Raw genomic sequence first — 22342 nt, 5'->3', positions numbered from 1 at the left:
CATCTCTGACAATGCAGGATATTCTTGATGCTGCACAGAAGTATTACTCAGCCACTGACTGAGCTGTGCTAATAGTATATTAATGATGTAGTGCTTTACTAACTATATATGGCATTTGTGGTAATACTTTCCTTTCGAGGAGTTGCTAGACTGAGAGCCTGTCAACTGTTTTAGCTGGATATCAAAATATTACAACTGTTTAGGGAAACTGAAGGCTTACTGCTTATGTCCTGTTCACCACTTCTCACTCAATTAGGATCATAAAAACAGACTCTTCTTAACTTTTTTATAGTATCTTACTGTGCATGAATGCTGCCATATTTACCTTCTAACAACATTTTAAAAATAATTCAGTATAAGTACTATGAGATGTTTCTGAAAGATATGATCAAACAGATTATACTAACTGGCAATTTTTGATACGATTTGTAGCTCAGGTTGATTATAAGTATGTAAATTAGCTCATTGAGCTAGAAGATTTGTTTTCAGATGTTTCATCACCATACTAGGCAACATCATCAGTGAGAGTCTCTGGTGATGCGCTGGTGATATGTCCCGCCTCTCTATTTACAGGTCTTGGTTTCTGATGGTGGGTGATGTCATTTCCAGTTCTTTCTTTCAAGGGAAGGTAGATAGGATCAAAATCAATGTGTTTATTGATGGAGTTCTGGTTAGAATGCCATGCCTCTAAGAATTCCTGTGCATGTTTTTGTTTCGCCTTTCCTAGGATGTGCGTGTTGACCCAGTCAAATTGTTATCCTTCTTTGTCTGTATGAATGGAGAGTAGTGATAGTGGGTCGTGTCCTTTGGTGGCTAGTTGGTGTTCATGTATCCTGGTGGCAAGTGTCCTACTTGTTTGTCTGATGTAGTGTTTTTTACAGTTCCTGTATAGTATCTTGTAAGAATGAAAACAAATCTTACAGCTCAGCGTGCTAACTTACATACTTATTATACTAACTTTCCTTTCTCTATAATTATCCAGAACAAAATTTGCATATAAAGCTTATTAACTCATAAGAGTCCACTTTTTATAATTACTTAGTTCACAAAGTTAAATAGAGAAGGGAAGTAACAGAACATCCATATCATATTCTTCTATAGAAACCTAAATTTGTTCCATCAAAACAGCTAGCTCCAATGTTTTTGTCTTCACAACTACCATCATATTAAAATTACTAGAATGCAGAAGTATTTCCTGAACTTGAAAACCTCTGAAATATCTTTCTAATATTTCCTCATAATTTGCCTTCTCTGCGCCATTTAAAGGGCTTGAACATGCTCCTTATGTTTGGAGACTAGAGACTGAACTTTCATCTGGGTTCAGAGACAGAATTGGAGAATGAATGGTTTTACTTATATATTTTGAGGGGAAGAAATGTCGTTTTCTTTCATGTTCCTGACCCTCTGACCTCATTGCGGCTCAGGAATGCCCAATGTGCAACCTGCTGAGGTTGGCTTTCCAATTCTAAATGAAATTTGGTTTTGTTCCCACATATTATCATCAAGCAGTACAGTTTTGGAAACCCATGAAAAGCATAACAAGTTTGAGAGTTTATGAAGAAAATAATGCAGTGGCCATTCTGAAAATCTGAGTGGTAAACCATTTTGACATTTTCAAATGTCACACCTAGATGCTGCATTGTAATGTAGGTATGCATCTAATGCAGCAGTTCAGCAGACAGAACTGTCCTGTACGGGTAAGTTGACATCTCCATTATGTAATTGTTGGCACATGTTACAGTAATACAGTACTTTTCCAATGTGAAATGTCTTCTGATGTCATGTTTCTGTGCTGTAATTTAGTTGCACTGGCAGTAGGAAAGTGTGCTTCTGAAGGGATTAAAAAAAAGTCTGACCTATTTCCTCTCTGTGGTTTGATAGATACTTTACTTTGAAATGGAAATTACTATTTGCGCTGTCAAAGTAAATGTCTCAGATTTAAACATTTCCCATTTGATTATACAGCTCAAAATTCTTTATCCATCATTTTTTCTACAATTGTTGCATGAACACAGGGCGCATAGAAAAATTCATGGTAGTCAGGAAGAGCCAAGGGAATATCATGGGTTGAATTTTCTCATAATTTGGCTGTGTCCATTTCAGATGAGTGTTATGGAGGCTTTCTCTCCTGGAACTCCAGCGAATTTTCTTGCAAAATTATACACTGGTCACCTCTTCAAATAGTACAATGCCTCCTCGAGGCCACTTTTGTGTTTTCCTGCACTTGCAGTGGCAGATACTCAGATACTACTGCATCCAGGTTTCACATCATTGGTGCCATACTTAAAGCCCAGCGGTGCACCAGTTCAAATATTGAAAGTCAGAATTCACTTTTAACTTCCAGTTTAGGATGTATTGCCTGAGAGGTAGTTGATAGTTGTATGTTGGCACTGCAATTTGCTGACAGGCGGTGGGCTGGGTGAATATGGGCCATTCTCTTCCCTCAAAACTGTCAGAGGATAATTTAGTACCAGACTCTACCAGTCTGGTCTGAAGTTACCAGACCACACTGGTCTGTACAGCGTCCATGATCTGTAGGAACACATGGCAATGCCTCAAGGACGTTAAGAGCACTGAAAATATCAGCCAATGAGAAATCTGCATTCACCCATCACATGGTATATTCATCTGAGTATCATAATGAAATTTTATGAAAACTTCACAAAATTCCAATGCCAGGCTAATTAGGCATTTAGAAATCACAGGCTTAAAAAAATTTGATTGGCTAGGATTATACAAAGATGTGGTCATTATCAGATAGTTGGCAAAATCCATTCAATCCATTCAATTTGTGCATTTAGTTCTGATACCAGCTACAGATGAATCATTTCATAGAACCTTAAAATCTTCTGTAGAATCGTTACCTGAAACCATGAATTGGAATCAGCGTCTTTTAATGATTCTGGATACTTACACAAGATTTCCAGAAGTGGTCACTTTTGGAAAAGCATTGCAAGAATGGAATTGTAAAAGTTAGTCCCGTTCTTTTAGAAGATATGAATTACCCAAATAAATACAATCAGATAAAGGCTCAAATTTTATATCACGAACATTCCAAGAAGTGGAGACGAGCTTTGGATGGAAAAAAATGTACTTCTTCTGCATATCACTCACAATCTCAAGATTCATTGAAAAGATGACATCAAATTTTGAAGGTCATTGTAAGACCTTATTGTCAAAAATGTCGTAATGGTTAGAGTAAAGGAATTCCTTTTTACTGTTCACCATAGGGATGCTTCTAATGAGCTCACAGGATTCAGTCCTTTTGAACTGATATATGAACATATGGTGGGAGGACCATTTGAAATGATTAAACAGAAATGTTCAAACCAAAGCTCAGAGACTAAGCTTTTAATCCATGTTTCAAGTTTCAGAGAGAAATTAATGAAAGCATGCAAGTTGGCCAAGAAGAATTCAAAGAGTGCTCAACAAACAATGAAAACTAGAATAGAATAATATTGTAGATTAGAGTTTGAAATTTTGTAATGAGTCAAGATGTTGTGTTGTTACCTTTCTCTGGGGAACTATTAAAAGCAAGGTTCACTGGAAGTTATCAAATCAACAATAAACTCAATGTCACAAATAATGGAGAGAGTAATAGTCAGGAAAAAGTATCAGAGAGTATGTCCTGTTAAAATGTTAAGGAGGGACTATGACAAGGGTGATAGCCAGAAGATAAATGTACTTATATTATTAAAAGAAATAGGGAGTGAAATAGAAACATCAGAACAATTGGAAAATAAATCAGCATTTGAACAATCAACAATCAGACTGGATAATACAGAAGTACTTAAAAAGTTAGTATAACATTTTTTATTTTTTTAGAATACTCTCAAAGTGACTCACAAAGGCTATTACAGAACCATATGTCAATGTGTGTGGACAGGCCAGGAAAAAAATCTTTGGCTGTTTATGGTATTTATGTTCAAGTAACATTACTTCTAAAACAACGTGTTTACAGATTCGGTTTAGAGATATTGGCTCGAGACAGGGACGAGATTAAGTTCTGGTTGGACAGTTATATTATTGAACTGAATCATAGTACCTGGAGCTTACCTATTGTGATGATTCCAAAAGTGGATGGAACACAAAGGTTCTATATTTACTATCACAAAGTCAATGAGGTGACAAAAGCAGACTCATATTATTTCAAGATTGCAGATTGCATTTAAAGAATCGGACCTGCCTGATTCACCATCAAAATCAAATTGCATCAAGAATTTTTGCAAATTGTAATGACTGATTAAGCCAAAAGGTACAGTTGCTATATCTAGTAATGATACAAAGTTATGTAAAAGTAAATTGTGAAGTAGGCAGGAGGAGTCCACCAATTTATATAGGTAGATCAAGCGAGAAGGTAAAGATCTGACAAATGGAGCAAAATATAGTAAAATATGAAATTGACCATTTTGACCAGCAGAATAAAAGAATAAATGCATTTTCTCAATGGTGAGAAATGTAAAAGGACTTTGGTGTCTACATTTGTGAATTTAAAAAAGGTTACTGTGCAGGTAATTAGAAAAGTGAATAGAATGCTCATGTTCATTATGAGGGAAATTGAATACAAAAGTGGGGAGATTATGGGGATAGGTGAGATCACATCTGGAGTATTTTGTATAGTATCGAGCTCTTTATTTAATGAAACAGGCAAATCTATCAGCAGGCAGTTCAGTGAGGATTTATGAGACTAATATTTGGAAGGGGGGAATCTTGCCTCATGAGGAAAGTTTGGGCAGCCTATGTATCAGCTGGAGTTTTCAATATGGTAGAAATGCATAAGATTCTGGATGTAGGTTTGCTTGCTGAGCTGGAAGGTTCATTTTCAGATGTTTTGTCACCATACTAGGTAACATCATCAGTGAGCCTCCAGATGAAGCACTGGTAGCATGGCCCACTTTCTATTTATGTGTTCAGGTTTCCTTAGGTTGGTGATGACATTTCCTGTGGTGGTGTCATTTCCTGTGGTGATGTCATTTCCTGTTCTTTTCCTCAGGGGGTGGTAAATGGGCTCCAAGTCAATGTGATTGTTGATAGAGTTCCGGTTAGAATGCCAAGCTTCTAGGAATTCTCATGCATGTCTCTGTTTGGCGTGTATTGAGGCACACTCAATACACAAGAAAGGAAAATGCTAGTAAGACTAAAAAAGGTTAAAAAAAATTGTTATCCTACCTGCAGACAAAGGACACTTAACAGTAATTTTAAATCAAAGAGACTAATTGAGAAAGTGAATGCACTATTTGCAGATATGAATACTTACCAACAAGTGGCGCTATACCCAAACCCACAACTTGAGAACCGAATCACGCTTTCAGCTAACTGAATCACAGCTCTATTCAAAATACTTCAAAAATCTGGAGAAATAAATAAGACCAACTTCCAAAAAAATGAAACCAGATGGATCCAACATACAATGCTTCTACAGATTACCAAAATTCACAAACTAGAAGCCCCCCTCAGACCCATAGTGTAACAGCAACTTACAGACTGGCCAAGGAGCTACACCAAAGACTAAAACACTTAGTGAAAGACTCGTGCCACTCCATCCACTCCACTCAAGAATTCCTCAAGACTACAAAAGACCCCAAGATAGAAGAGGATGAAATATAGTCTCCTATGATGTAACAGCCCTGTTCACATCCATCAACATCAACCTCGCCAAGGAAACACTGACTGCATTATTAGAAGAACCAAAGACACATACACCAAACACCACCAACGTCATCAGCAAGGACAATATAGTCAAGCTAGTTGACCTATGCCTTACCACTCACTTCACCTTCAATAACAAAACCAACAGACAAACCAAAGGAACACCCATGGGATCTCCGATATCAGGTCCTGAACAGCTGCAGTAATGCAGAGACTCGAACAAACAGCTCTGCCAACCATCCAACCCAACTTTGGGTCTGCTACGTGAATGACACCTTTGTCATCACTGAACGAAACAATTAGAGGAAACTTTCAAGACTATTAATAATACTCTTACTGGCACAAATTTCACTAAAAAGGAGGAAAACAACAATAAACTGCCATTCCTAGATGTCGCAGTAGAGCGTACAGCCAATGGGGAACTTCAACCCAGCATCTACAGGAAAGCAACACATTCTGGCCAAATACTCAACTACAGAAGCAATCACCCCAACACCAACAAGCAAAGCTGCATTAGAACATTATTTCAATGAGCCACTACACAGCAGGACAAAGGAACTATGCAGAGCAGAGAAAAATCACCTATACAGTGTATTCAAAGAGAAAGGGGATCTAATGAACACAGTCCACTGATTTCTCATCAACAAACCCGAATGAGCAGACAAAACACATCCAGAAACCCTAGCCACTCTCCCCTACATCAAAGACATCACGGAAATGATTGACAGACTACTCGGTCCTCTTGGTGTCATGGTACTCCACAAACTCACCAACACACTAAAACAGCAGCAAATGAACTTGAAAGACCTTATACAGACAACAAGCAAAACTAACGTAATTTACAAAAAACTTGCAAGAATAGTAACAAACAATACATTGGACAAACAGAAAACTAGCTACCAGGATACATGAACATCAACTCACCACAAAAAGACATGACCCACTCTCACTAGTTTCCTTACAAACAGATGAGGAAGGACACCACTTCACCTGGGACAACACATCCATCCTAGGACAAGCCAAACAGAGACATGCACAAGAATTCCTAGAAGCATGGCATTCCAACCTGAACTCTATCAACAAACACATTGACTTGGAGCCCATTTACCATCCTCGGAGAAAAAGAACAGGAAATGATATCACCACATGAAATTACATCACCAACCCAAGGAAACTTAAACACATAAATACAAAGTGGGTCATGCCACCAGTGCTTCATCTGGAGGCTACCTGATGATGTTACCTAGTATGGTGATGAAACATCTGAAAATGAACCTTCCAGCTTAGCAAGCAAACCCAAATCCAGAACCTCAATCTGAATCACAAATCTTCTCAAAACTCACTAACACATAAGGTCCTGAGGAATCTAGACAGAATGCACGTGTCAAGGAAAATCCAGAACTAGAAATTACTGTTTCAAATAAAGGGCTTCAAGAAAGGAGAATTATTTTTTGAAAGATAGTTGTAGGTTTTTGGAACTCTTTTTCTCAAAAGGAATAGAAGCAGAGTCTTGGACTATGTTCTTGACAAGCAAGAGGAAAGACAGATAATAGAGTGGGCAGGAATGTGGAATAATCAGATCAGCTCTGAATGGCAAAGTGAGCTCCAGGAGCTGCATGACCCTATCCTTGTTCTTAATTTGTTTATATGTAAAGTTCCATCTTGCAGATTAGATTGTATTTGAGAAAAGAAGCTTCATTCAATTAAAATAAATTTTGACTGTTAACAGGTTTGCCACTTTGTTGCTATTAGATATGTTTGATACTTTTTTAATATTTACAGATGGTTTTGACATTTTTCAACAGTTCCTTTTAAGCTTGACCTGTCTTGACAGTTCTTGACATGTTTGACACTTCTTTGTCAGCTTCCAAGGGATTTATGCATCTAATAGGCACAATCAGCAAGTCACACCACAGTAGAGGAGTGCATCGAGGATGTAATGTAAAGCTTTCTAATGTTCATTTAGGATTTCATTTTCTCAAAACGTTGACATTAACGGTTGAGCAAGATCATCATGTTCTGAACTCAAATTAATTGCTGCTTGCTAGTTTTGAAACAAGTGGTCTGCAACCTTGATGAGTAATTATTTTGTGGATTGCTAGTGCAGGACTAAATCCAAGTTTACCTCAGTTAGCTTTGTCAATTTTCTTCAAAATATATCAATTATATAAACATATCCATTACATCAGCAAGGACTTAATTAAATGGCATAGTGAACTTTATGCTGAATAGCCTGCTTCTGTTCATTCATCTTGTGGTCTTACTGTTTTATTAGTTTATTTCCAATTTATGAGATTTTTCTTACATTCCTAATTCTGTGATTTTTGAGATTGTTAACAGCACTCGTTAAATATTATATATAGCAGGCCATTTAGGGGCAGCACGGTGAAGCAATGATTAGCACTGCTGCATCACAGCACCAGGGGCCTGGGTTTGATTCCGTCCTCGTGCAAGTGTCTGTGTGGAGTTTGCACATTCTCCCTGTGCCTGTGTGGGCTTCCTCCAGGTGCTCTAGTTTCCTCCCACGGTCCACGGTGTGGGTCAGGTGAATTGGCCATGCTAAATTGCCCATAGTGTTCAGCCGTGTGTAGATTAGGTGCATTAGCTAGGGGTAAACGTAGAGTAGTAGTTTCAGGGAATGGGTCTGGGTGGGTTACTCTTTGAAGGGTCAGTGTGAACTTGTTGGGCCAAAGGGCCTGTTTACACACGATAGGGATTCTAGGACTGAAATTTTACATGGCAACAAAATTTGTAATGATCAATTATCAAACTGTTTTATGTGCCACCCAATGTTCTTTTCCATAAATTTTGCTGGAGAGTGAATCCAGGACAGATCATGTACTGATGCCAGGTTCCACACAAAATGAGCTTTGTTATCATTTTGCATGTGTTCAAGGTGTTAAATAAATGCAATGTTTGTTTGTTGCTGTCTCAGTTAACACTGTCAGGTATGTAGGATCCATTCATGAAGGCACATTGTTTTTAAGTTATGATAAATTTAGGTAGAGAGCCATTAATGATGGATGACATGTTACTGCTAACTTCTCTAATGATTATTTCTATTCTAATGGAACAATTATTTTTCAATTTCTATTTATCTTGAAACAATTATCATTATAAATTTGGAAGAATTTCTTACTGTCATGAACGCTTTTGACAACTAAAATTGCTGAGCTTACTATTAATCTTTGACTATCATTTTTTTTTATGTTCCTATATTTGTATTTCCCTTCATTGGTTTCTTGAAAGATTGCACAAAGCATGTCTTTCTTACCTGTTTAATATCTTTTTCCATTATTAATTTACTTTAGCACCATCTTTGCCTCTTCTACGTTTCCCTATCAACAGTATACATTTATTTTTGGAAAAATATTCTGAAAGGTATTCTTTATTTCTCTGCTGCTATTTTCTTGCGTTCTTTTCTCAATCAAATGCCTTGAAGTTCAGAAGCTTTTTTGTGAAATTGGCATACAGGAAGTTTAGAATACATCATGAGATTATTTGTGATATTTATTGGTTCCAGCTGTTAATGGCACAACTTACTACAGGATTTCGACGCAAAACCATTGTTCAGACAGATACTCGGGTGCGATTAATGAATGAAGTTTTGACATATATAAAACTGATAAAAATGTATGCATGGGAGAAATCATTTGCACGTACTATTCATGGTAAGAAAACACATTTTTCAGTGAACTGGAGTAAAAGTTGTTCATTCATTAAAGCCATGCTTTTTTTTAAACCTGAATTGTCTTTGTGTGTGTGTGTGTATACATATGTGTGTGTGTGTGTGTGTATACAGAGTAACCTCGATTATCTGAACATCAATTATCTGCATTTTGGATTATCTGAAAAAGATCTCAAGGTCCTGATGCTTGGCTAAACTGTGTTATCCGAACATTCGATTATCCAAATATTTGATTATCCGAACACAATACTCCCCGCTCATGTCGTTCGGATAATCGAGATTCCTCTGTACATATATATATAGAATGTAAACATAACAGTAGCTTTATGTTATCTTTATAATTCAAAACATGAAATATCAGTACCCAGAAACAAGGAATAACGCATATTTTAAATTACATTAGTTTTATGGATCTTAAGGGACATTAGATGTTGGCTGATACAGACAATTTGTGCTGTTAATTTTCTGAAACAGATGTTCGTAAAACTGAACGAAAGATATTAGAAAAAGCAGGATATGTTCAAAGTGTGAATACTTCAGTTACTCCTATTGTACCAACATTGGCCACAGTCCTCACATTTGTTGTACACACACTCCTGGGATACGAATTGACAGCATCCACGGTAAGATTAGAAGAAAAGAACATTTAATAACACACTTAGTGTTATCCTGACTATCTGTAAATTTGTTCCTTTATATATTTTTTTTCTCATCACTCAAGGCATTTACCGTGATTGCAGTTTTCAATTCAATGAAATTTTCATTGGCCAGTCTGCCATATTCAGTTAAAGCATTTGCTGAGGCTAAAATTTCTTTACGGAGGTTAAAGGTAAATTAGTAACTTTGATAATAATTTTACATTTATTGTTTTAAATATATGCATGTTGTTTATAGAAGCATATTTAAGCAATTATTAAAGTTCTAATTCAGATTTGTGCACTTATGTTCCTTTCAAAAATTTACTTTATTATTAGAAAATTCTCGTCATGAAAGATCCTGTTGTATACGTGGAAAGTATGAAAGACTCTCCATACGCCGTGCTGATGGAAAATGCTTCACTTTCATGGGACAATACAAATGGTAATGGAACATTAAATCCTGCTGACAAGGTGCCAAAAGGAAAAAAAGTTTCTAAAGCAAATGGAGCAAATGACCCCAATAGTTCTGGTCAACTGCCAGAACTTACATCTAAAACATCAGCAGAAAAAGACAGCATTGTATTAACGACTCTCCATGGTATTAGCTTCAGTTTGGAAAAGGTACATGGTCACAGATATTACACCTGTTAAACTGGTACATCTTACATTTGAGGACATGTCTGAGGTCTAATAAATTAAATCTTAATATGGATTTTTTTTCTCTCAGGGGTCACTCTTAGGAGTTTGTGGAAATGTAGGAAGTGGAAAAAGTTCTTTAATATCTGCTCTACTGGGACAGGTAAGCACATTTTGGATTTAGTAACCAAGTGAAAATTGCTAATACCATACATAGATCAAACCAGTTTTCTTAAGTATATAGGAAGAAATTGGGCAGCATGGTGGCTCAGTGGTTATCACTGTTACCTCACAGTGCCAGCGACCCAGGTTTGATTCCAGCCTTGGGCGACTGTCTGTTTGGAGTTTGCACATTCTCACCATGTCTGCATGGGTTTCCTCCGGGTGCTCCGGTTTCTTTCCACAACCCAAAAATGTGCAGGTTAGGTGAATTGGCCATGCTAAGTTGCCCATAACATTCAGAGATGTGTAGGTTAGGTGCATTCGTCAGGGGTAAATGTAGAGTAATAGGGTAGGGTAATGGTCTGGGTGTGATACTCTTTGGAGGGTCAGTATGGACCTGTTGGGCTGAATAGCCTATTTCCACACTGTAGGGGCTCTATTCTAAATTATAAAGAAACATTATGCTGTACATCTTTTTTGAAATTCATTCACACAATCGGATTGTTTAATAAATGTGATCAGATCTATATGTTTTAGTCTGTCTGTGATTAAAGATTATCAAAATTAGTGAAGCTATAGTGAAACAGGTACACTTTAGCCCATGTTAGAACTTTTAAAAACCTATAGAATTCAAAGTTTGTGCGAAGATTTGTAGCTCGGGTGCTCGTTGTTGTGGTTCTGTTCGCCGAGCTGGAAGTTTTTGTTGCAAACGTTTCGTCCCCTGGCTAGGCGACAAACAGGAAGACAGCTAACAATCCGCATACATGAACATCAACTAGCCACGAAACGACACGACCAGCTATCCTTAGTAGCCACACATGCAGACAACAAGCAACATGAATTCGACTGGGACAACACTACTATCATAGGGCAAGCCAGACAGAGAACAGCCAGGGAATTCCTAGAGGCATGGCATTCATCCACAAACTCCATCAACAAACACATCGACCTGGACCCAATATACCAACCACTACAGCGGACAGCTGAAACTGACAACTGGAAGCGGCAAGGACAGACCACTATAAACACCGGAGGAAACATCAAAGAAGCGCTTCGCAGGAGGCTCCCAAGCACTGATGATGTCGCCTAGCCAGGGGACGAAACGTTTGCAACAAAAACTTCCAGCTCGGTGAACAGAACCACAACAACCTATAGAATGTAGGGAAGAATTTTCCCATAAAGGTTGGAGCCCTGACAATGATTGGAAATCTGTGTCGACTGCATGCTTGGCTGGCCAATGTGACTTGCCTTTTGATTTCATGGGTGGACATTCAAGAACAACCTGCTACTGTGATTTGCTGTCCAGGTAGGCCAAAGAAAATTTAAGTTAAAAATAAAAATTACATTGATGGAGAGGCAACATCTCTGAAATAATTTCTCTGGTCAAAGCCCACCACTTGAAAAAATACCTCTCCCAGGATGCCATAGGAAGACTGTCTACATGCAGCTGGTGGCCTCTGAAATGACTTAATGAGGTCAGCCAGATGGGCATAATAGAATACGAGTTCCTTGATTGGATCAAGATGACATCAGCAGAGTAGGGAGCATTTGGGCTCTTGTGCCTAGGAGTGTCCTCCTTGTCTGCACTTTTCTTTTTTCTTCTACCCCTTTTTATTCCCTCAAAGTTACCTGAAAAAGGCAGCTCTTCAGCTTTGATGGGATACGGAGCAGTGGTGGTGTTTTCAGAGGCAGCCTGGCTGCAGACACATTTGATTGGCCTTTGAAGCCTGGAGCGAGACTTTCTCTTCTGTGAGGAGTAGGCCTCTGAAAGCAGTAATGGCGTGAGCTGGGAAGCCTGGAGTGGAACACTCTCTGTGGCATGGTGTGTGGCTAGGAAGCCCAGAGCGGGTCTCTGGTGTGCTGTAGCAGTGGAGAAGGAAACATTGACCTCACCTTCAGATATATTTTTCATTTTCTTAATTCAGTGAATGGCGGTGAATTATGAATGAGCAGGAGTACACACTTCACTGTTTTATATTGGATGCACGTGACACTACAGGATTTTTAATGCAATCTGGTCCAATCAGGGAGACCCGACTGACATAAAAGGCTGAATGTCAGGGATATTTGTCCCCCTGAATGCATAACCTAGTGAAAGACAGTGTTCATGTCAAAGGCTATGCAGTTATAAATAAAGGTAGATTGGTATTGGGATGCTTGCATCTACAGAGTTATTTCAGTCTGTCCGTCCAGTGGGAAGATTAGTCTGCCATTGGCACACTATTGACGGCCTGATAAAATGATTCTTTGGAGGGCATTTAAATATTTAAATCTGCTTTTTAACTACTTGTGGTAGGAAACCTGCCAGAAGGAAGTCCTGCTGTTGCTAAAATTCCCCCAATGGCAGGACATGTTTGGGGATCCAATCCAACACAGTTCCCTCCTCCCCAATTTTACTCCCCTCCTGCCGTAATCCTATCTCCTAGTCAGAAGAAGTCTCCTCAAGTGTCAATCTTGGCTGTAATTGAGCTTCATCAGGAAGTAAAAATGGAGGACAATCAATCCCCCAGGATAAAGGAAAGCAGCATTTAGGAAAGATATGCACTGACCAGAACTCAGCCACAAGGCTTTGCTGCTCTCCTAAAGGATCATACCTAGCTGGATGAAGGCAGCAGGGGAAGTTTCAGACCATTCTATGTTCAGCAGTACAGCTGGAATTACTACCTTCTGTTTAAAATCATATTATTTGAGTTCACTATTTTCTCTTAATGCTTTGTTCTGGCATTTTCAATTTTTTAAATTGCTTTTCTTACTAATCATTTGCGCCTACATTTTCTTGTTTAATCAATTCTTTCTTCTCTTACTTTATTTCTCCTTCTGTATCTAATTAACCTTATTTCACCTTATTTCCTTTTCTCTTTTGTTCACTTTCATGACACTTAATTGATTCAGCAAATTGGGAGAAAGTGAGGACTGCGGATGCTGGAGATCAGAGTTGAGAAGTGTTGTGCTGGAAAAACACAGCAGGTCAGGCAGCATCCGAGGAGCAGCAGAGTCGACGTTTCGGGTATAAACCGTTGATCAGGAATGATTCTGCAAATTGTTAATTAGTCTTTCACCAATGTTTCAGAGACTGTGCTGCAATTAGCAATTCACAATCCCTGCAATCTGCAGACCATTCTTGTTGGAGCTTAAGGGCAAGGGGGAACCATCCAACAGTGGCATTTCACCACAAGGTGCCTTACTCCAAAAACTCTGACCCAATAATTTTGAGGAAAATGATAAATTTTATTTGATCAACGAGTTTGGAAGGTAGAAAGTCTTACCAGAGGTCTGAATGATCAATTATAATTTGAAATTTTTCTCTTAATGCAGATGGTTTTACACAATGGTGTGGTAGCTATCAATGGATCACTTGCTTTCGTGTCGCAGCAAGCATGGATATTTCATGGGAATGTCAGAGAAAATATATTATTTGGAAAGACATATGATGAAGAGAGGTATTTTTTATTAACTAATATAATCTGTTGGAGTGTTTTGTTATTGTGAGATATTGAGAAAGCAAAATGTAGTCGCAAGGTTTCCTCTCCAGAAAGTAACCAGCAATATTTCAAACACACTTCCTTGTTAACATGCTGCTTCTCTGTTGAGCTATTTCAGTTTAGTACATTCAAGATAAGCCAATGAGTTATCTCTAAGTAGTTTAATTGATATGAAAGTGAAATTGAAATTCTCATGGTAACTGATTAAACATTTCACTTTTAGTACTTTGAGATGCACAATATATTTCTGCATTCAAACCAAAACTATAACTAAACTTTGATTATAATCATATAAGTAGAAAGACTCTCTAGTTCTGTGCATTGTATTTCAGTCTGGAATTCTGAATTACATCTGAGTTATAAATATATTAGCAAGGAAGTTGGAAAGATCAGTACGAAGATATTAAAATGATTTCAAGGAATAGACATACACGCACATTTAATACTATTGCAGATTTTTTTATTGGCACATAGAATGTTCTGTATAAATTTTTATTAAATGCAATTTTGATTTTGTAACTCAAGCAGAAAATACTAGATTCATTCAGCAAGCCAGTCAGCATATCTTGAGGGACTGCAATTAATTTTTTTGATCCCAGACTCTTTTCAAAACTGAAAACTCAATTTCAGTAAAACTACTCATGGTCAGAAAAAGGAGCAGGTATTGGTTGAAAATCAAACAACCAATCAGAAGGAATTGTGAGTGGAATAGAACAACAGAACATTTCAGTCACATCATGGGCAAAAGATTTAGTTTTTTAATAATTCACAGATAAAACATTAAAAGAAAGTGCCGTCAAAACAGAGATGCAGATAAAATGTAGAAACGCACACATTGAACTGACAGATTTGAAGATGGGGGCATGGTCTTATAAAATAAAACGGGTGTTTTCCCCAACATCTTGCCAACCTTAAACCTGACTTGCACAATACATTGGATGGCAAAACTGTCAGGCTTCTGCCTTTTGAAACCCATAAGTGGCCAGTTATGGCTATTTAAAGTCCTCATTCTACTTCCATTGTTGATTTACATGGAGCAGGGGATTGTAGTGTTCACTGCATGGTCTTCTGTTGAGCACAACGTGGGTGCACCTCCTTGGGGGGGGTGCACCCTGTGGCCATCGGAGGCAATGACAACAGCCTCCCAAATTGTTTTCACCATCCACTATCTGTCCCAGTCTGTAAAACCTTTATCTCTTCCTTTCCTCTGTTACTGGGTCTTTCAAGGACCCTAGTCCAAAATCCCAATCTTTCCTGACATCAAGGCTCCATGACACTTCTCTGTAAGCTGAATAAGGCCACTACTGAATGCAGACACATTCTGGAATGGCAGTGTGGCTGGCCATTAGAGTGGCCAATAGCTCTCTTGGTAGGAGTCCCACTTTGATTCAATAGGACTTTTCCCAGCAGACCATCACTGTGAGGCAACCAGATTCTGAGTTAGCAATCTCCAGATTGATTTTTCACAAAGGGGGCTACGGTGGGGAATTAGTCCTGATGGAAAATTCAGACCATTGCCATGACTGTCGAAATAGGCCTGTCACTACTCTCTAGCAAGAATCATCTCCTGCTATTCAACACTTGGTTGTAAAATTGGATTATTGCTCCTTGCTGGCCATCTCACATAATTGTCCCAATTTTTTGGCATTGCCCACATTATTCAGGAGTTAGGAGAGTCCATGACTTGTTGTTGACCTATTTTAGCTATTACCTGAATTAATATTTCAATATTTCATGGTTATGAGCCTCAAAATCTCCAAGTTTCCCTTGACTGAATCTAATTTGCTGCTTCAATTTAAGAGTTATTAAAGAAATTTCTTTAATTTGACATCAGTTCCAAAATCAAACAAGCAATTAGATAATGGATGCAACGATTGTCTTTTCTAAAAATCATTACATTCTGGCAAAGTAATGGGAGATTGGAAAATTGCTAATCTGACACTTCTATTCAAAAAGGGAGGGAGGCAAAAAGTGGATGACTGTAGGCCGATTAACCTAAACTCTATTGCTATAATTTATGATGGAAGTAACTGCAGAATTAGTAAATGTGTTGCATTTCGACTTCTAGAAAGCATTCAACAAGGTACCTCACAAGACTAAATCATAAGATATGTAGGAAGTATAATAATAGCATGAATAGATAATTGGCTAATGGGCAGGAAACAGTGTGGAGGGATAAGGGGTTTTTTTGGGTTCATAACTCATGTCCAGGGATGTTCTATAGGAATCAGTGCTGGGATTAAAACTGGCATATAGTATATATATATAAATAACTTGGAAGAAGACACTTAAGCAAGTGTATATTTAAGACTGAGATAGATAGTTTCTTGATCATTAGGAGAATCAAGGGTTATGGGAAAAGGGACATGAGAAATGTCGGATCAATCATAATCCAATTACAGGTCGCTCTGTTATAACGTGTTTCATCAATGTGAATTTGCTGTAACACGATTGACAAATTGGGGATGCAGTTTCCACAGCGCGAACGTTTAAAGCATGTGTTGGCTGTAACATGATTACAGCGCCAACACTTTACAAGCATTTCTAGTATAATGTGATGGATGTGTTCCTGTGCAACCTTGCGCTACAGAGAATCACCATACCTGTGCAGTAGAAAGTTTGTGCTATCCAAACAGCATCCACTATTTGTCAATCGTGTTACGGCCAATTTGTGTTATGAAACACACGTTATACCAGCAATACCTGTAAGCGCTGTTTCCAAAGCATGATTTTTCTATAACTTGGGGCTGCACAAGAATGTAACCATCGTATTGTAGAAGAACTGACTGTACTTGTTGGAGCAGATTTGAGGCGCTAAATCACCTGCTCTGTTCCTAATTCTTATGGTCATCATGTCAATCAGGACTCACTTCTCAGAATTGTAGCCACCAGCAAAGCTATATTATTATAAAATTGCATTTGTTCCCAACTGGCTATAAATATGTAAAAATAAAATACATATCCAACATGAAATTTATTGTTGCTATCAGTATTGAATATAAAGGAAGATTATACTCAACATCAGCCCATATCTAATTTTTACCCATCAAGTGAGATGAGTGTCAAACATCTGTGGTGAACTCTCTACATACCACAAGCAGGAAAACCTTGTCTGTTGGAAACACACACTGAAAGATCTGGATGTAATGCCTGATATTTTCTTCTGTTCAATTTCTGTGAAAGATCAATCTGATTTCAGGATATTGCACCTAGCAGATGCTGTGGAAAATCAACTGAATAAAATTCTGCACATACAGAGGCTGCTTATTTTGGGGTGATTCCCCTTTGGAAAATTACCCAGGAAATGTGGGAGATACACTGGCCTGCAGCTGAGACTGAAACAATGCTGTTTCAAATCCCCAAAATGTTCCTGGCAAATATCCAAGCTACTGAAAACAAGCTTGTCGAACTTAAAGATGGACTCACCTACCAACGGGATTTGTGAGATTGTTGTGTGCCCTATTTTACAGACACATGGCTCATTTCACCTGACTGTGATTCATGCTTCACCTGACTGTGTCTTACAACCTGAGGGCTTCTCAATTCACCGGGTAGACTGCATGGCATCCACAGGCAAGGCAAAGGGCAGAGGGGTTACCTTCTAATCAATTCCTCTTGGTGCTCAGACCTGACGACCCTGGCAAATTACTGCTCTCTGGACCTAGAATATCTAACAGTAAAGGAGAAAGTAAGGTCTGCAGATGCTGGAGATCAGAGCTGGAAATGTGTTGCTGGAAAAGCGCAGCAGGTCAGGCAGCATCCAGGGAACAGGAGAATCGACGTTTCAGGCATAAGCCCTTCTTCAGGAATGGGGAAAGTTTGTCCAGCAGGCTAAGATAAAAGGTAGGGAGGAGGGACTTGGGGGAGGAGCGTCGGAAATGTGATAAGTGGAAAGAGGTCAAGGTGAGGGTGATAGGTCAGACTGGGGTGGGGGCGGAGAGGTCAGGTAGAAGATTCGATGGATTTGACTGAGACAGGGTGGGGGGAGGGGAAATGAGGAAACTGGTGAAATCCGAGTTCATCCCTTGTGGTTGGAGGGTTCCTAGGCGGAAGATGAGGCGTTCTTCCTCCAACCGTCGTTTTGTTGTGGTCTGACGATGGAGGAGTCCAAAGACCTGCATATCCTTGGTGGAGTGGGAGGGGGAATTGAAAAGTTGAGCTACAGGGTGGTTGGGTTGGTTGGTCCGGGTGTCCCAGAGGTGTTCTCTGAAACGCTCCGCGAGTAGCCGGCCTGTCTCCCCAATATAGAGGAGGCCACATCGGGTGCAGAGGATGCAATAGATGATGTGTGTGGAGGTGCAGGTGAATCTGTGGCAGATATGGAAGTTTCCTTTGGGGCCTTGGAGGGAGGTGAGGGGGGAGGTGTGGGCGCATGTCTTGCACCTCCTGCAGTTGCAGGGGAAGGTGCCGGGAGTGGAGGTTGGGTTGGTGGGGGGTGTGGATCTGACGAGGGAGTCACGGAGGGAGTGGTCTTTACGGAATGCTGATAGGGGAGGGGAGGGAAACATATCCCTGGTGGTGGGGTCCGTTTGGAGGTAGCGGAAATGACGGCGGATGTTGCGCTGTACGTGGAGATTGGTGGGGTGATAGGTGAGGACCAGTGGGGTTCTGTCCTGGTGGCGGTTGGAGGGGCAGGGCTCAAGGGCGGAGGAGCGGGAAGTGGAAGAGATGCGGTGGAGGGCATCGTCGACCACGTCGGGGGGGAAAATGCGGTCCTTGAAGAAGGAGGCCATCTGGGTTGTGCGTTTTTGGAACTGGTCCTCCTGGGAGCAGATGCGGCGGAGTCGAAGGAATTGGGAGAATGGGATGGCGTTTTTACAGGGGGCAGGATGGGAGGAGGTGTAGTCCAGGTAGCTGTGGGAGTCGGTCGGTTTGTAGTAGATGTCCGTGTTGATTCGGTCGCCTGAGATAGAAATGGAAAGGTCGAGGAAGGGGAGGGAGGAATCTGAGACTGTCCAGGTGAATTTGAGGTCGGGGTGGAAGGTGTTGGTGAAGTGGATGAACTGTTCAACCTCCTCGTGGGAGCACGAGGCGGCGCCGATACAGTCATCGATGTAGCGGAGGACCAGGAGGACCAGTTCCAAAAACGCACAACCCAGATGGCCTCCTTCTTCAAGGACCGCAATTTTTTGGGCGGCACGGTGGCACAGTGGTTAGCACTGCTGCCTCACAGCGCCTGAGACCCGGGTTCAATTCCCGCCTCAGGCGACTGACTGTGTGGAGTTTGCACGTTCTCCCCGTGTCTGCGTGGGTTTCCTCCGGGTGCTCCGGTTTCCTCCCACAGTCCAAAGATGTGCAGGGTCAGGTGAATTGGCCATGCTAAATTGCCCGTAGTGTTAGGTAAGGGGTAAATGTAGGGGTATGGGTGGGTTGCGCTTCGGCGGGTCGGTGTGGACTTGTTGGGCCGAAGGGCCTGTTTCCACACTGTAATGTAATCTAATCTAAAAGGGCTTATGCCCGAAACGTCGATTCTCCAGTTCCCTGGATGCTGCCTGACCTGCTGCGCTTTTCCAGCAACACATATCTAACAGTAAAGTACTGCCTCTTCTACCTGCTGCGGGAGTTCACTTTTGTTATCTTGACAGCAACTTACATTCCATCCCATGCAGAAGTGACAACCACTTGGTGAAATATACACTGTGACAAATAGCCTTGAGACAGAATACCCCAAAGCCTTGTTCATCATAGCCAGTGACATCAGCTAGGCCAACTTCAGGCATGTCTACCAAGATATTAATACATCCCCTGTCCGACCCAAGGCCCAAGCTCCCCTGACCATTGCTATACAACTATCAAAGATGCCTACTGTACTGCTCTGTTCCCCCACCCTCATTTTGAAAATCAGACCAGAAGGCTCTGCTCCTTCTTCCAGCTTAAAAGCAGAAACTGAAAAATGAGGGTCTACAGTCGTACAATGCTGGTCTGAGGTAATGGGTGAGCTCCTATGTGACTGTTTGGAGTTGGTGGACTGGTTCACATTCAAGAAGTCAGTGGCTAATCTAAGTGAGCATACCACTACCATCACAGACTTCTTCACTAAGTGTGTAGAGGACTACATGACAAGTTAATCCGAGTGTTCCCCAAACAGAAACATGGAAGAACCGGGAGAGCCACATTCTACTAAAGTCCATGTCTGAGGTGTTCAAGTTGGGTGAGCCTGACCTGTACAGGAATTCTAGGCACAAACTTTACAAAGCCATCAGAGATGCCGGGAGACAATGCCAGACTAATCTAGAGTCCCAGACTAACCGCATGAACACGCAGCAACTATGGCAAGGTTTACACAATATAACAGGCTACGAAACAAAGTTTAGTAGAATTGCTGGTAACAATACATCCCTTCCCGATGAGCGCAATGCATTCTATGCTCATTTGGAACAGAAGAACAGAGAAATTATCTGCCCCCTCAGCCTTGGGTGCACCTATACCCACAGTCACCACTGCAGATGTCAGATCAACCTGCTTAAGAGTGAACAAACGGAAAGCAACTGGCTTGGATGGAGTCCCCAGCCACAGACTCAGATTCTGAGTGAACCAGCTAGATGGAGTAAGGTTCCCACCTGCTTCAAGAAGACAACTGTTATCCCAGTGCCAAAGAAAAATCAGGCAACGTGCCTTAATGATTACCGCTCAGTGGATCTGACATCCATCATTGTAAAGTGCTTCGAGAAGTTAGTCATGGCACATATTAACACCAATCTCGCAGATTGCCTTGATCCACTTCATTTTGCCTACCTCACAACAGGTCCATGAAAGATGCCATCTTCCTGACCTTACACCTAACCCTGGAACATCTGGATAACAGTGACACCTATTCTTATTTATTGACTTTAGCTCCACCTTCAGCACCATAATTTCAACCAAACTCATCTCCAAATTCTGAGGTCTTAGGACTCTGCTCCCCTCTCTGCAACTAGATCCTCTACTTCCTGACCCACAGATCACAATCAGTAAGGAGAGGTGACAATATGTCTTCCACATAATCCTCAACAGCAGTGCCCCACAAGGCTGTGTACTCAGCTTCTGGATTAATGGTGCTGGAAGAGCACAGCAGTTCAGGTAGCATCTGAGGAGCAGTAAAATCGAGGTTTCGGGCAAAAGCCCTTCATCAAGAATACTCAGCCCCTTACTATAGTACTTATATATTCATGATTGTGTGGCCAAATCCAGTTCTAACTCCAATTACAAACTTGCTGATGATACCATTGTAATTGATTGGGTTTCAAACAATGATGAGACAGGTAGGAGATGGCGAGCTTAGTGGCATGGTGTAAATAAAACAATCTATCCCTCAATGTCAACAAAATGAAGGAGGTGGCTACCGACTTCAGGAATTAGAGTGGAGGGCATTCTCCTGTCTGTATCAATGATGCTGGGGTGGAGGTGATCAAGAGCTTCAAATTCCTAGGAGTAAATATCACCAACAATCTATATTGGTCCATTCATGTCGACACTACGGCCAAGAAAGCTTCTATTTCCTCAGAGAGTTAAGGAAATTTGGCATGCCCACATTGACTCTTACCCATTTTTATAGATGCACAATAGAAAGTATTTTATCCAGATGCATCACAGCTTGGTGTGGCAAGACCGCAAGAAATTACAGAGCGTTCTGGACTCAGCCTGGTCTATCAAGAAAACCAGCCCTCTTTGCACTGAATCTGTCTACACCTCCTGCTACCTCGGGAAAGCAGCCAAAATAATCAAAGACCCCATCCACCCTGATTATACTCTCTTCCACCTTCCTCCATCAGGCAGAAGATGCAAAAGTTTGAAAACATGTAATAACAAATTCAAGCGTAGCTTCTTTCCTGCTGTTTTCAGACTTATGAACGGAACTCTCATTCATTTCTTTCCCTGCACCTTCTCTGTAGCTATAAAACTATATTCTGTTCTATTACCCTGATACACTAATGTAAGGTATAAGTCTTCTGGTTAGCTTGTAAAACAATACCTGTCACTGTGTCTAGGTACATGTGACAATAATAAATCGATTCAAAACAAATCAAATAATTCATGCAAATCGTAAGCCAATTGTAGGCTTTGTTTGCTCATGATTGGCTAAAATATATTTGGATGAGTGACTTTCC

At 40.3% G+C, this 22342-nt stretch overlaps 1 protein-coding gene across 3 annotated transcripts in view; it reads left to right on the top strand.

Annotated features, from left to right (window-relative positions):
- The window catches only part of abcc12 (ATP binding cassette subfamily C member 12), a 122036-nt gene that overhangs the window by 28269 nt on the left and 71425 nt on the right, over positions 1–22342 (top strand). For all 3 annotated transcript variants that reach the window (XM_043706923.2, XM_043706921.2, XM_087995882.1), the window contains 6 exons: positions 9173–9320; positions 9812–9960; positions 10059–10166; positions 10312–10596; positions 10703–10774; positions 14089–14213. In XM_043706923.2, the coding sequence (XP_043562858.2) occupies positions 9173–9320; positions 9812–9960; positions 10059–10166; positions 10312–10596; positions 10703–10774; positions 14089–14213 (887 nt within the window). The remainder of the gene's footprint in view (positions 1–9172; positions 9321–9811; positions 9961–10058; positions 10167–10311; positions 10597–10702; positions 10775–14088; positions 14214–22342) is intronic.

The sequence above is a fragment of the Chiloscyllium plagiosum genome, unplaced genomic scaffold, assembly GCF_037043375.1.
Source record: "Chiloscyllium plagiosum isolate Xiang-an unplaced genomic scaffold, Cpla_swu_hap1 HiC_scaffold_17, whole genome shotgun sequence".
Taxonomy (NCBI): Eukaryota; Metazoa; Chordata; class Chondrichthyes; order Orectolobiformes; family Hemiscylliidae; genus Chiloscyllium; species Chiloscyllium plagiosum.
This window is presented reverse-complemented; position numbering and strand designations above follow the sequence as displayed.